Below are 16163 nucleotides of genomic sequence, written 5' to 3' on the forward strand. Positions count from 1 at the left end.
TGTACATAGGAGCAGTATAAGGGTATGTTCACACGGCAGCGTCCGTAACGGCTGAAATTACGAGGCTGTTTTCAGGAGAAAACAGCACCGTATTTTCAGCCGTAATGGCATGTTGAGGCGCTTTTTTCTGCGTCCATTACGGACGTTAAATGGAGCTGGTTTTCCATGGAGTCCATGGAAAACGGCTCCATTTACGTCTGAAGAAGTGACAGGCACTTATTTGACGCGGGCGTCTTTTTTACGCCCCGCCTTTTGACAGCCGTCCGTAATTAGTGTGTGTGAACATACCCTTATAGTAGTTATATTATTGTACATAGCAGGCAGTATTATAGAAGGCAGTATTATAGTAGTTATATTATTGTACGTAGGAGGCAGTTGCTGTACAACTATATAGCCCCTACTACTGCAAAACAGAAACCATAGTTGTAAACCAGCTGGAGCTGTATAGCCACTTTTAGCTTCCGGGTGTCTAACAAATGGTTAAATCTAAGGAACACGTACTTTGAGTGACAGTTGACCTTAGCCAATAAAATGCGTTAATTTAGTTGACGGACTTAGCATTGCTAAGCAATCATAGCCTGAGTGGCTGCCCTTTCTGTGTAGCACCGCCTCCCGGCTTCTCCGCCCTTTCTTGCTGATGACGCGTGGAAACGAAAACCAATCAGAGCTGTGGAATTCTTGACTGACATAATTATGGACCAATAGGGAATGCCGGGTGGCGGCCGTTGGGCTGAGTGGATGGCAGAGGAAGCCGAGCGGTAACGGAGAGCTGCCTGAGACCGTGAGCAACTATGGGGAACCGGGGGATGGAGGACCTCATTCCCCTCGTTAACAAGCTCCAGGACGCGTTCAGTTCTATAGGCCAGTCTTGCAACCTCGACCTGCCGCAGATAGCAGTGGTGGGAGGACAGAGCGCCGGCAAGAGTTCCGTGCTCGAAAACTTCGTAGGCCGGTAAGTTGTCTTGGCCAGGTCTCCTGTCACAGCGGCGACTCCCGCATTGCCTATTGAGCTTTCGTATTCACGTAATTGTTTTACGCACTTTACGTAGTTTTATCTCCAGGCTATTCAATGAGTGACGTCACCGAACTACGCTGTTTCTACTGACAGGGGTAACCTAGGAGCTCTGTTACCCCAGAGATGTCTCCAGGGAGATGATGGGTGTCCTACACCAATGTCTAGCTCTATAATATGCACATATAGTTTATATACTGTGGTGTATGGATATATACATTTGTGCACATCTTGTTAACTTCAAGTGGCACCACCTAGTCTAACATTACATTGCCCAAAGTGGGCGACCTAATGCCAGCTACTAAAAGTCCTAACTACCTACTGTATAACCTGCCCTTCTACTCCATCATTGTTTGTTTCGCTGCAGCGTTGATGTTGAACTTCTGTCACCTGAATTGCGCAAAGTCCCATCGTCACGTGACCCTCCAAGTTGCGGTAGTTCTAAAATGACCTGAATTTTCTTTTCTGAGGACGTGTAGTATGTTTACATAGGACTGCATGTTCAACATGTATGTTAGTGCTCTCCAGCTGCTGGGAAACTACATCTCCCAGCATCCCATGACACCTTGCATCATTTCGGGGGATTCTGGGAGTTGTAGTTTTTCTGTAACTGGAGAGCGATAGGCTGCAGAGTACTTGTGTATATCTCCATATTGTACTACATTGTGTTTATTATAGGCTGGGGCGTGGATGTGGCGAGATATATAATTATATCTCTAACCCTCTGAAGTACTGGGATCTCCGCTCAGGCACACCTGCCTAATATATCGGCTATGGAAGATGAATATATATATATATATAATGTGTGTGTTTCTGACTGGGACTCCGCACGATCACCCCCCAGTATAGTGAATGGTAGGAACAGCGGAGCGTGCTCACTCTATTTCCAGTCACAAAAGGAGCAGTTGCCCAGAGCAACCAATCACATTGCCCCTTTCATTTTCCAAAAGACCTCTGAGAAATAAAAGCCGGAATCTGATTGGTTGCTATGGGCAACTTCTTCAAATTCACTAGTTTGGATAAATGTCCCCACGGTTGTGGAATAATCCATTTCTATGGGGCAGATATGAGAGATTTTTATTAAAATGACCCATTACCAGCGCTTGCACCTGATAGGTGACAGATTTATCAAATGTTCAGGATGATTAAATGGTCATAAAGTATTATAATGTGTCTATAAGTGTGGAGAGCCTCAAGGAAGATATGCTGGTAAAGGTCCATCAGGGCTACACGGCGACTTCGGCCACGAAAATTTGACTCCGCGTTTTGCCGACTGGCTAGAGACAATAGATGCGCCAAATTCTGCTCCTTAATAGGACATTTTCCCATCAGGGTAACAAGGAGGAAGTGAATTTTAGGTTTCCCTCATCGTTACTAAAAATGACAAACTGCAATGTTCCTGAATAGAGATAAATGGGGGTCCCAGCTCTGTTACCCTCGCCTATGAGGACAACACGGGGGTCCGGTGACTTCTGTTTGATGTAAAGCGGCCGCTATTATGATTTAAATAATTGGGTTAGAGAGGCCACGTTTGCAGCTGTTTCCATTGAAGTTAAGGGTGTAATACTCCTCTAAGGCCGGGTTCACACTGAGTTTTTTGCAGGTGGAAAATCTGCCTCAAAATTCCGTTTGGAAGTTTGAGGCAGATTTTCCTCAGCCTGCACGTCGATTTTTCGCCCGTGGCCATTGAGCGTCGCGAGCATAAAACTCCGCGAAATACGTTCTCTCTGCCTCCCATTGATGTCAATGGGAGGTCAGAGGCGTAATCGCGCGAAGATAGGGCATGTCCCTTTCTCCCGTGAGCCGGTTTTACCACTCGCGGGAGAAAACCGCCCCCGCCTGCCATTGAAATCAACGGGAGGCGTTTTCGGACGTTTTTTGGCGGGTTTTGCAGAGCGGTTTCCGCGTCAAAAAACTCGTCAAAAAACTCTGTGCGAACACAGCCTAAGAGCTCATGCGCACGTGGCACCTGATGGAGCATGCCACCATTTTATTTTTTTCTGATCCTCTATGAAATCGGAGGTGCAGTAAGGCCCGTACATGCCTATGGGGGCCGTTATGCGGCCTGTGTGCTGGAGACACTGTCCGCACTAATTGGACGGTGTCAGTGTGTAGGGCCACGCCACATTGGCAAGGGGAATGGTAACATCCAGTTTTCAGGTTATACATTTCCAGGAAGAATAACAGAGGAATGGGACAACAGAGCTCTAAGAATTTTTTTTATTTAATAGAGAATAGAATTATTTACTAAAACAGACATGAGGAGAGCAGACGAGCCCTTTTTAAGTCCCTAAAAATAGGTTGGTGCTTGTTTATAAGAAGATCCTTTGATGGTGGGAAACTCCTAAAGTGGCTGTCACAATTTAATCCAATAAGATGATCAGCTGATCTCTGGGGGGGTCCGTCCTCTGTAACCCCCAGTGATCTGCTGTTATTGCCATGGAAGCCTTCATCTGACTATACATTGAAGTGCATAAATGGGTCGGGTCTGCCGGAGCTGCGATCATAGTGGGGGATCCTGAGCTGAAGATCCCCCGCCCCTATGACCTCAGCGGTTGTCTTAATGAGATCACGTCTTGAGTCCATTATTAGGTCACCTCCTGACATCCAACTATAGGGCCGCGGCTCCAGCTTTACTGTGCGCATGGCAGAAGAAGGATCCTCATACGTGCGCTGTTATTCCCTATGGCTCCTCTGGAGGAGCTGTTTTATAGCAGCCTGTGCTCATAGTCCTGCAGTCATCGTCCTCTCTAAAGTTCTTACCTCTTATTTGTTTCTGGGTGAGAACGTATATGGACACCTCTGCGGCTCCCGGAGGGGTTATCAACCAACTTTCCTAGAGCCCTGAATGGTAAATCTACAAGTGACTCCGCTTTACTAGAGAGGAGAATGTATTCAGCTAAATGTGGGGATTAGATAGCTAGGGTAGCTCGGTGACCAGAACAGCTCCCATATTGGATTTCACCCAGCTTTCCCAGACACCTTCCCCTCAGGGGGCAGGATCCTCTCTTTGGGTGTCCATGGCTTCAGATCCCTACACAATGATCGGGTAACCAGGACGTGGAGCTACATTGATGTCACACTACAATTCCTTTAATCCAACTTCCAATAGTCCAGCAATTCTGATAGTCCAGTTCTTGTTTCCATATCTGGAATCTCACAAGAGCAGATTATACTCGTGATAGGGGCCCACAACCATGCTAGCATTTTATCTAGGGCTTTCTTGTGTTTCTATAATGCCCTTCTGATAATCCGGCACAAATTCAGACCTCTTCCAAATAGTTTTGATTAGAGAGGAACACATATTAGAGAATTGCTGATATTTCCTGATCTGTTATCTGATTCCGCACCTCTGCTTATAGTAGCCTGTATTCTGTTGCAATGCCCATCATAAGAGTGCAGGCTGCCATAAATAGTGCCCGTACTCTGGTACCTATGCCAGATTGATGCCTTGCGTTATTTTTGGGGAATTTCTACCATTGGTAAGTGGCACCGAGCCTGAGCTTTCCTGTCCGTGCAGAATCACGTGGATTCTGCAGTTATCGGGAACACCCCACCCTGTGAGAGAATGAACAGACCCCGCTCTGTACCAGCGCGCTCCCCCCTATTTATCTGCTGCATGGGGCATTGTTCCAAGTCCTGCCCTGATCTTACAATATGACTGCACCAGGATACCAAGCTCTCAGGGATGGGGGGATCCAGCCCTGCATTGCCTGCACCATAATATACAAAGAGCAGGTGTATATGATAGGGGCGCTGGTCCTGCGGGAGTCCTGCTGTTCACGTGGAAGCCTTCAGCCCCTGATTATGTAATGGTGCTGACATAGACAGTCAGCGAGTCTATACCAGACCAGAGACAAGTGAATCTTGTAAGATTAGTGCAAAGTGCAGGGAGATCAACAAAACCGCCTCCGTATCCTGAGGACTGTTAATTATTCCTAGCGACATCTCTGAGATTATACAAGGTCGTTCTAGTCGCCAGTCACAGAAAATGGAATCTAGACAATGGCCCGGAGCGATTCCTCCTAATATTAACCTCCCGCAGAGCCTGAGTGATGTCCAATTTTGCATTGTTATGCTTTTTCTGTGTATGTGTCAGTCTTTACTGTAGTTCTGCCATTTTATTCATGAACCAGAAAGCTCAGGATGCCTTGGTGCCTTGTGAAGGAACATTTTTAACATGACTGCAAATTTGGAAGATTATAAAAGGAAGTGAGGCTTGAGCGGTGACCTTAAACCACCAGACAGGAGCTTGTATAGCAGCTGGCCGGCTCTCGGCTACTTATGTCTGCGGTCTAGTGATGAGACCACTGTGCTGTGTGATGATAATGCTACACGGTAACTTTAGACACACCACCCCAGCCCACGAACATAACTTCATTGGAAAGGGACTATCCACGGTTACTTCAGGTTGTCCCATACGCTGGACTACATTGCGTTACTTATAATTTACTGATCGGAGTTACAGCTTGCATTATGCTCCGGAGCTGTATTTGTGGTTGGAAACAGTCAGCAAACTTGTCTATATACGTATCCCTAACTGCTTAGCTGAGCAAAGTAGGAAAGTAGTAAAGACTACCTCCCAGAATGTAAATTACCAGAACCAGCTCTGTATGGACACTGAACCAGCGGGTAATGCTGGGAGGCTTCAGCTCTAAAGCCTGCTGAATAGTAAATACAGCTCTGGTGTATAATAGGGACGGTAACTCAGGATCAGTTCAAGATATGTAATGTATGTACTCAGTGACTCCACCAGCAGAATAGTGAGTGCAGCTCTGGAGTATAATACAGGCTGTAACTCTGGATCAGTACGGGATAAGTAATGTAATGTATGTACACAGTGACTCCACCAGCAGAATATCGAGTACAGCTCTGGAGTATAATACAGGATGTAACTCAGGATCAGTACAGGATATGTAATGTATGTACACAGTGACTCCACCAGCAGAATAGTGAGTGCAGCTCTGGAGTATAATACAGGATGTAACTCAGGATATGTAATGTATGTACACAGTGACTCCACCAGCAGAATAGTGAGTGCAGCTCTGGTGTATAATACAGGATGCAGCTCAGGATAGTACAGGAGAAGTGATGTATTGTATGTACACAGTGACCCCACCAGCAGAATAGTGAGTGCCGCTCTGTAGTATAATACATTCTGTAACTCAGGATCAGTACAGGATAAGTAATGTGAAGTATGAACACAGTGACTCCACCAGCAGAATAGTGAGTGCCGCTCTGTAGTATAATACAGGATGTAACTCAGGATCAGTACAGGATAAGTAATATATGTACACAGTGACTCCACCAGCAGAATGAGTACAGCTCTGAAGTATAATACAGGATGCAGCTCAGGATAGTACAGGAGAAGTATTGTATGTACACAGTGACTCCACCAGCAGAATAGTGAGTGCAGCTCTGGAGTATAATACAGGATGCAGCTCAGGATCAGTACAGGATAAGTAATGTATGTACACAGTGACACCACCAGCAGAATAGTGAGTGCAGCTCTGGAGTATAATACAGGATGCAGCTCAGGATCAGTACAGGATAAGTAATGTATGTACACAGTGACTCCTCCAGCAGAATAGTGAGTGCAGCTCTGGAGTATAATACAGGATGCAGCTCAGGATCAGTACAGGATAAGTAATGTATGTACACAGTGACTGTACTCCTATATGTATGTCATTTCTATATGTATGCCGGTGTATAAAGGTGAACATTGTCTTTCACGTATGCAGATAGAAGAGATCTAGACTTATGAACTTATGTTTCAGCCCTGGATGATGTTATCGGTGCAGTGTGTGTCGGTGGGTACCTGCACCTATTAAAATGGTAGTAAATTTCCCAGCACTTGAATCTATGTGACTACTGGTAGATGCTAGATCAATATTACCTGCTGTGGTTTCTTTCAAGGGGATTATTGAGGGATCTGGGATGGTTGGGGATCGAGAGTGATGACTGATGGCCAAGCAGCGTTCAGCTCTGTCTAAAGCTGGACATAGACATCAAATAGCTGTTCAGCTGATGACCGGTTAATCTCTGCAGAGAGGATAAGCAGCTTCCAGGTACCTGATGCTGCTTATCTGGGAAGGTATAGATCAGAAAGTCATAATCCAAGCTGTTAAGCCCCATAGACATCAAATTGTCATTTGTGCCTATGGAAGGATCTAATGGGATGTCTCTCCGTCATCTGGGTGTCAGTGCCTGAGGGTTATGGGATGTAGGTTTATCTGATGTAATAAGTGACTCGAGAATTTGGCTTGTTGGTAGTTGTAGTTTCTTTGCAGGTGGTCAAGCTGGGACTTGTAGTTCAGTTGATGGCTCCCCATAGTGGCATGAGTCTCAAGTCTCTCTTTATTTTACTCCTTTGCCCGTGTACCAGTCATCACTGTTGATGTGGCATGAACTTTGTAGATAAATCACATTACTTATATTGCATTGATCCTGAGCTACAACCTGCATTATATTTCAAAACTACATTCGCAATTCTGCTAGTTGTAATTGGAAACAGTCAGTAAGCTTGTTGTCGGACACATCTAACCGCTTACTATAATGCAAGGAGGAGTTACTTACTTAGCTTTTTATGACCATAATTTATATAGATCAACTAAAATCCTACGTAATTTTATCTCTAGTTTGTAAAAGTATTCACCCCCATAATGACCTTTCCTAGAGAGAGTAGCGGCAGCGATATTACATTAGATTGACTTGTGGACGGCTCCGGGTACTATAAGGACATATAAATCTGTGAGCTAATGTGTCACTTTTTAACAGAGGTGCGAAGCAAAGTCACATTAACAATCCACTTCCCCCATAACGCTGCGGCCAGTCAGGTTTATTGTGGGGCCGAGGTGAACTTCCTGCACATATCTTTGGCCCTTGGTGTGGTGAATGCTCGGCTCGTTGTCGGCCCTGATGTCAATAGAGACGAGGGGTGCGACCGATATGGCTGCACTGTGCGAAAAGAATCTATGTAGTGCCCATAGGACCAAGAATAAAAGTATTCACCCCCTAGGACTGAACAAGGAGTCACAGTGGCTAGAATTAGGAATTTTGACCCCCAAACCATCAATTGTGTAACTATTACTATATTCTAGTACCGTGCGGGAAACCAGTGCCGGATATTTAGTTTCTGGATTATCAGATGACGGATTAAAGGAATTTCACAGTATTTCTGATGTATGGCTCTGTTACTGCATCCTGCGTCTCACTTTATGGCGGTGCTGCGAGCTAGAAGGGGCAGTTAGGGCGGTTCTTTACATCTGCTCTGGCACTGGGAGTTTTATGGTGGGCAGATGTGGGTGCAGCATGCTCTGTTTCTATCCATTTTATAGTTAGTGCTTAGTCATAGAGCGGCTCATAGTGAACAGGTGACTTTTATACAGGGCTGACCGATTTATTGTTCTACCAGGTGAAAGCAGAACTTCATAAAAACACAAGTATTCACCCCGCAGGTAACTGATTGTATCCAAGTAATAAACCATAGTGAAGGGAAATGCACACGGCTGGTGATTACGGGCACGGACGGCTGCAGAGTGTCGTCCGCCGGCCGTCCGCAATCACGGACCATGCATACAAAAGACGTGCATTTATTTAAATAGGACCGGACCGCTAATGCGGACCGTAAAATGACTTGTCCTGAGTTTTTAACGGTTTGCAATTGCGGTCCATCTTAACCACGGTCGTGTGCATGGGCCCATAGAATGACCCCAGTATTATAGGAGTTATATTCTTGTACATAGGGGCAGTATTATAGTAGTTATATTCCTGTACATAGGAGGCAGTATTATAGTAGTTCTATTCTTGTACATAGGGGGCAGTATTATAGTAGTTATATTCTTGTATATAGGGGCAGTATTATAGTAGTTATATTCTTGTATATAGGGTGCAGTATTATAGTAGTTATATTCTTGTATATAAGGGGGCAGTAATATAGTAGTTATATTCTTGTACATAGGAGGCAGTATTATAGTAGTTATATTCTTGCACATAGGGGGCAGTATTATAGTAGTTATATTCTTGTATATAGGGAGCAGTATTATAGTAGTTATATTCTTGTATATAGGGGGCAGTAATATAGTAGTTATATTCTTGTATATAGGAGGCAGTGTATAGTAGTTATATTCTTGTACATAGGGGGCAGTATTATAGTAGTTATATTCTTGTACATAGGGGGCAGTATTATAGTAGTTATATTCTTGTATATAAGGGGCAGTATTATAGTAGTTATATTCTTGTACATAGGGGGCAGTATTATAGTAGTTATATTCTTGTACATAGGGGGCAGTATTATAGTAGTTATATTCTTGTATATAAGGGGCAGTATTATAGTAGTTATATTCTTGTATATAGGGGCAGTATTATAGTAGTTATATTCTTGCACATAGGGGGCAGTAATATAGTAGTTATATTCTTGTACATAGGAGGCAGTATTATAGTAGTTATATTCTTGTATATAGTAGCAGTATTATAGTAGTTATATTCTTGTACATAGGGGGCAGTATTATAGTAGTTATATTCTTGTATATAAGGGGCAGTATTATAGTAGTTATATTCTTGTACATAGGGGGCAGTATTATAGTAGTTATATTCTTGTACATAGGGGGCAGTATTATAGTAGTTATATTCTTGTATATAAGGGGCAGTATTATAGTAGTTATATTCTTGTATATAGGGGCAGTATTATAGTAGTTATATTCTTGTATATAGGGGCAGTATTATAGTAGTTATATTCTTGCACATAGGGGGCAGTAATATAGTAGTTATATTCTTGTACATAGGAGCAGTATTATAGTAGTTATATTCTTGTATATAGTAGCAGTATTATAGTAGTTATATTCTTGTATATAGGAGCAGCATTATAGTAGTTATATTCTTGTATATGGAGGCAGTATTATAGTAGTTATATTCTTGTATATAGGAGGCAGTGTATAGTAGTTATATTCTTGTACATAGGGGGCAGTATTATAGTAGTTATATTCTTGTACATAGGGGGCAGTATTATAGTAGTTATATTCTTGTATATAAGGGGCAGTATTATAGTAGTTATATTCTTGTATATAGGGGCAGTATTATAGTAGTTATATTCTTGCACATAGGGGGCAGTAATATAGTAGTTATATTCTTGTACATAGGAGGCAGTATTATAGTAGTTATATTCTTGTATATAGTAGCAGTATTATAGTAGTTATATTCTTGTACATAGGGGGCAGTATTATAGTAGTTATATTCTTGTATATAAGGGGCAGTATTATAGTAGTTATATTCTTGTACATAGGGGGCAGTATTATAGTAGTTATATTCTTGTACATAGGGGGCAGTATTATAGTAGTTATATTCTTGTATATAAGGGGCAGTATTATAGTAGTTATATTCTTGTATATAGGGGCAGTATTATAGTAGTTATATTCTTGTATATAGGGGCAGTATTATAGTAGTTATATTCTTGCACATAGGGGGCAGTAATATAGTAGTTATATTCTTGTACATAGGAGCAGTATTATAGTAGTTATATTCTTGTATATAGTAGCAGTATTATAGTAGTTATATTCTTGTATATAGGAGCAGTATTATAGTAGTTATATTCTTGTATATGGAGGCAGTATTATAGTAGTTATATTCTTGTATATAGGAGGCAGTGTATAGTAGTTATATTCTTGTACATAGGGGGCAGTATTATAGTAGTTATATTCTTGTATATAAGGGGCAGTATTATAGTAGTTATATTCTTGTACATAGGGGGCCGTATTATAGTAGTTATAGTCTTGCACATAGGGGGCAGTATTATAGTAGTTATATTCTTGTATATAAGGGGCAGTATTATAGTAGTTATATTCTTGTACATAGGGGGCAGTATTATAGTAGTTATATTCTTGTATATAGGGGGCAGTATTATAGTAGTTATATTCTTGTACATAGGGGCAGTATTATAGTAGTTATATTCTTGTACATAGGACCCCAGTATTATAGTAGTTATATTCTTGTACATAGGACCCCAGTATTATATTAGTTATATTCTTGTATATAGGGGGCAGTATTATAGTAGTTATATTCTTGTATATAGGAGCAGTATTATAGTAGTTATATTCTTGTATATAGGGGCAGTATTATAGTAGTTATATTCTTGTATATAGGGGCATGGTGGGAATTGTAGTTTCACAACCGCTGAAGAGCGGCCAGTGTGAAGATCCTACTAAGGCTTCTATAGTTCTCCGTATTGTGCCCACTAAAGGCAAATAGGAGTTGTAGTTTGGCTGCTGGGCATGATTTTTCCATAACCAGCTGTAAATTTTTATAGTGTTTGCTGTGTGGCTCCTGCAGCGTCCGATAAGCAGAATATACACCGGTCACACCCTGACCAGAATACCCCACACACCCGCCCCTCGGTGAGAGCTGCCATAACACTACATGTAAAAATCCCGGCAGGAAGACGTCAATATCGCGGGTGATTAGGGGAAATCCATGTCTTGTTGCATCATTTAGTAGGGGAGCTGCAAACACTAAGCGAGCAGTAATGCTGGCCGTACAAGGTTCAACCCACACCCGATCTGATGGTTTTAGCTGTTTAAAGTGAAGGTGTCATTAATTTTTATTTTATTTTTTATTGTATTGCTTTTAATAAAATATAAACAAACATTTTATTTATTAATGTTGTGACTTTAAACTTTTTACTGTGTTCTTTTACTTCTCTATGGGGGCTGCCATTTTTTTTTTTTTTCATCTTTGTATGTGTCAATTAACGACCCATACAGAGATGGAATACGGCACATACATCCCCATAGAGACTGCGAACGGGAGCCGTTCCATTCTCTGAAGCGTACGGCGCATGTCTACAACAGTCCACACAGTCCAAAACGAAGCTCGTTCGTAGAGCGAAATCCGGCGCCATTTTCATGTGGACCGGAAGCCACTGCCGGACAGTAAGATGACTACTTCCGACCGCGGGTTCCGCCCATATGTTCGTGTATGATGTGTGTATTATGTTCGTGTTATACTGTCTGCTGAGCCCTGTATCTAATCCTCCTACACTGTGCAGTCGCTCAGAAAATGGCAGCACACAGTGTAGGAGATTTGGAGATTCAAACCCTTCCTTCTCCTGGCACTAGCCAGAAGAAGGGAGGGTGGATTGTGTGAGGACACTAGAGCGAGTGTGTCTACCCCAAATTTGCAGCACAAATCAATGAGGTTGCTTTACCACAGTGACCATGCTGCAATTTTGGGAACTGCTCCCTCTAGTGGCCAGCACATGGAAATGTTATAAATTAGAATCTAATTTATAATATTTCCTGACTTGTGAAAAAAAATAAAACCATGTGTAATCACTTAAATAAAGAAGGGAGGAAATCTCCAGCTCACCAGTTTGATGCCTCTCCAGACTCTCCGCTCGGATCCCCGCTACGGCTTGCGGTGTGCAAACCGCCTACTATCCGCACACGTCTTGGGACTGCGTCTCCCTTCAATTTTATTTCAATACCCCAATAAAGGTGGGAATACTGCTTCCTTTTTAAATCCAAAGTACGACTCAGCGCTGGATCTTTTCTTCTAATCACTTAAATACTAAGGGTATGTGCACACACACTAATTACGTCCGTAATTGACGGACGTATTTCGGCCGCAAGTCCCGGACCGAACACAGTGCAGGGAGCCGGGCTCCTAGCATCATACTTATGTACGATGCTAGAAGTCCCTGCCTCGCTGCAGGACAACTGTCCCGTACTGTAATCATGATTACACTACGGGACAGTTGTCCTGCAGCACTGTGTTCGGTCCGGTACTTGCGGCCGAAATACGTCCGTCAATTACGGACGTAATTAGTGTGTGTGCACATACCCTAACTGTTTAACTGAAAAAAAAATAAAAAAAAAATGTTAGCGACACATTCCCTTTAAAGGGGCATACACTGAAACTATCGTCACTATGGAAAGTTGTTCTAGAGCTTTTTTTTTTTTTCATTTTAGCCATTTATGGCATATTCACAGGATGTCTGAATTACAGAAACAGCTGAGCTTGCTGCGAATGGGAGTAACGGCAGCGTATGGGTGTTACAGTATAGGAGTTACCGTAGCGGTGTAGCACAGCGAGCTCTTCTGTTTCCGTAATTCTCTGCGCTGATTCTCTGCCAGGATGTGTCGGCCAGCAGCCACTTTACCAGGCGGGATGGGATCGGAGGATTCCTGTTCAGGAGATAGATGCGGGTTCCACCTTTTGTACCTGCACCTTTCAGATATTTATAGCCAATCATACATTTCTGAGTTCGTAATACCCCTTTAAGATGAGAATATTTTTTTTTCTGGTTTTATATAAATAAATCTTAATCCCTGTATAAATGAAAAGTTAGACCCTTTACTTTGTGCTTTTAATTCCTCACCATTTTCAAGATATTTGTTTGCTGTCAGTGAATGAGAACATCTTGATTTGAAAGCCATGTCAATAAGTGACATGTCCGTATTTTAGAAAGTTGCAGAACCTTTCTGTTATTGGGCTTCGTGAATATAAAACCATAAGGCCCCAGGCACACGACCATAGTTTTGGTCCGCATATACGGACCGTACTTTCAGATCAAAATACGGTTCCATTCATTTCTATGGCCCACGGACACCTTCCGGTATATTTACGGGAAGGTATCCGGGCCGTAGAAAATATCCGTAAAAAATATAGGACAAGTCCTATTTTTTTATTTTATTTAAATTTTACGGACCATGCTCCCATACTTTATAATGGGAGCACGGCCCGCAAGTTCAGATGACTACGCGGACAGTCACGGACCGTGATTAGGGGCATGGGGGCGTAAGGCTGGGTTCACACATCAAGGTAGTGTGGCGTGCCGCCAAAAGCTATGCAGGAAAACTGCACTCATTATACGCGGCTGCGTGACTTTTACAGGTGCAAAACAGGTGTTTAACTTGTATCACCTGTAAAAAAACCTTGTCGCTAATAACCGCGTCGTAAAATGTGTGCAGCACAAAACCACAATGTGTGAACCCAGCTTTATATACCAGCATTGTATATTCATGTGATAAACCAATCAGCCCATTCACGACAAGGCACCATTATGTACTCCAATTACTGCACAGGGACTCATAATAAATGACAGATCAGTCAACAGCAACTTGATGACTGTTTCCAGACATTAGGCAATAGGTCATTTTATCATCGGACATAAAATCCAGCATGTTTGTTTCCTACCAGTGAAGCCCTACAGCACCCTATAGTATATTTTTTTAATGTCCCTATTGAGATCTTTTAGCTTTGTTCATCCTGAATAATTTATATATTAGGAGAACGGTAGAACTTCTCGAAACTGACACTTACGCAGGCAGAGCATGTTCACACTGAGTTTTTGCAGGCAGAAAATTCTGCCTCAAAACTCGGTCTGGAAATTTGAGGCAGATTTTGATCTTCCTGCACACCGTTTGCGCCGGTTTTTTTGCCCGCGGGAAAAAAACGCAGCGAAATACGCTTTCTCTGCCTCCCATTGAGGTCAATGGGAGGTCAGAGACGTAAACGCCCGAAGATAGGGCATATCGCTTCTTTTTCACGCGAGATTGTTTTTTCGCTTGCGGGAAAAAACGCCTCCCAATGAAATCAATGGGAGGCATTTTCGTCCGTTTTTTTGGCACGATTTCCGACGCGGTTTCCACGTCAAAAAACGTGTAAAAATATGGGTGTTAGTGACATCAGCATTGTGCCTGTGAAGAAGTCAGTGTAGTTAGATACACCCTTATCTCTTAAAGGGACAGCAGCTTTGAGCACACATCAGCTCTCCTGCACTTTGGATTTCTGGCCTGTAAGGAATCTTCTTATCTGAGAAATCTCGTCTCTTATCCTGCGGTGATAGGGACACGCAGCACAAAGGCAGTGACATCAGCGAAGATCATTCTGGTGTAGACGTGTCCCCCTGCGGAAAGGATCCCTGCAGAGCTCCACTTACCAGAGCTGGACACAGTGTCTCAACACCACTGTCCTGACCGAACATTTCCTTCCTCTCCTACCGCATGTTATCAATTCTGCATTGTAGACAGATCAGCCGTGCGGGAGTGTCCTTTTTTGTTTTTTAATTTTTTACCTTGTGTTTCTCATGATTTGAGTTCATAGCTAAACCAGTGACACCCATCTGTAGACAGAACAGTTTCGGTCTTGTTGCTCCTCGTCAGTACAGAGTTTTGTTCTGGTTGGCCTTTGATGCAGGTCTTGTGAAGATCCTTGCTGGTAGGGAGTCTTTTAAGCACAAATACTCCCATGTAAAATAGCTCTGCTCCAGAACGAAGTACATATTTTGCTTCTTCCAGGGTGCATTACCCTTACAAACCCTTTTTAGACTGCAGGCAATGGGGTGATCAGCTGAAGATTTTCCCTGGTGAAGCTGCAGCCAGCCAGGCATTTTCCCTGCAGCGGCCACTGCAGGAGAATTGTAGTATTACATGGCGGCCATTCAGATGAATTGCCGTCCTTGGTATACAAGGACAGCTCGAGTCGTTTAGAGCAGCATTCTGTTCAGGCTCCTGGAGGGTGGTCCCAAGTGGGGGTCCCACCTATATTATGTCCTAATGGGGGTTTATGGACTGGGTTGGCTTCATGGGACAACCTTTTTAAGGCTCCCTACCAGCTGGATTTCTGCACAGAGAATCTGTACCTTGCAAGAGCTGTTTTTCTCATCCGTAGTTTTCATTCTGACTTCATACGTATGTGTGTATAGAAAAATAATCCGGTAATCCAGACCATTTGATAATTCCAGCATAGAACTATTTTAGAAGACTGAGCACAGGGGACCAAGTAAAGGGTTATCCCATCCTGACAACAGTCTGTGAATGTCGACATCATAGAGAGGGGGTTGCCTGCTTGGCGCCCCCTCCAATAGATAGAGCGGAGAGCCAGCTCTGGTGGACTAGAGCCGTCTATGTAGTATTTTATTCACCCTGCACCGGTTACTGCAATGACCAGGGGACCCGGGCCCGATGACTCACAGATTAACGGGGTGGTCTGTGATGATCGAATTTGGCACCAAGCAGGTCTCATTGATGGCAGATTAAAGGGATTTTATAATTTTATAAAAAATAAAATCTTTAATCTGACGCCCAATACTTGAAAAAAATCTGGTAGTCTGGCACTCTTTACTGGCAAAAATCCCCCTCCAATAAGCTGTTTATCA

The 16163-nt window shown here is 43.0% G+C and overlaps 1 protein-coding gene across 3 annotated transcripts in view; it reads left to right on the plus strand.

Annotated features, from left to right (window-relative positions):
- The first annotated feature begins 695 nt into the window (after positions 1-695).
- DNM2 (dynamin 2) overlaps positions 696-16163 on the plus strand; it is a 104803-nt gene continuing 89335 nt past the window's right edge. For all 3 annotated transcript variants that reach the window (XM_075859000.1, XM_075858998.1, XM_075858999.1), the window contains exon 1: positions 696-952. In XM_075859000.1, the coding sequence (XP_075715115.1) occupies positions 792-952 (161 nt within the window). In that variant the 5' untranslated portion in view covers positions 696-791. The remainder of the gene's footprint in view (positions 953-16163) is intronic.

Source organism: Rhinoderma darwinii, chromosome 3, assembly GCF_050947455.1.
Source record: "Rhinoderma darwinii isolate aRhiDar2 chromosome 3, aRhiDar2.hap1, whole genome shotgun sequence".
NCBI classification, from domain to species: Eukaryota; Metazoa; Chordata; class Amphibia; order Anura; family Rhinodermatidae; genus Rhinoderma; species Rhinoderma darwinii.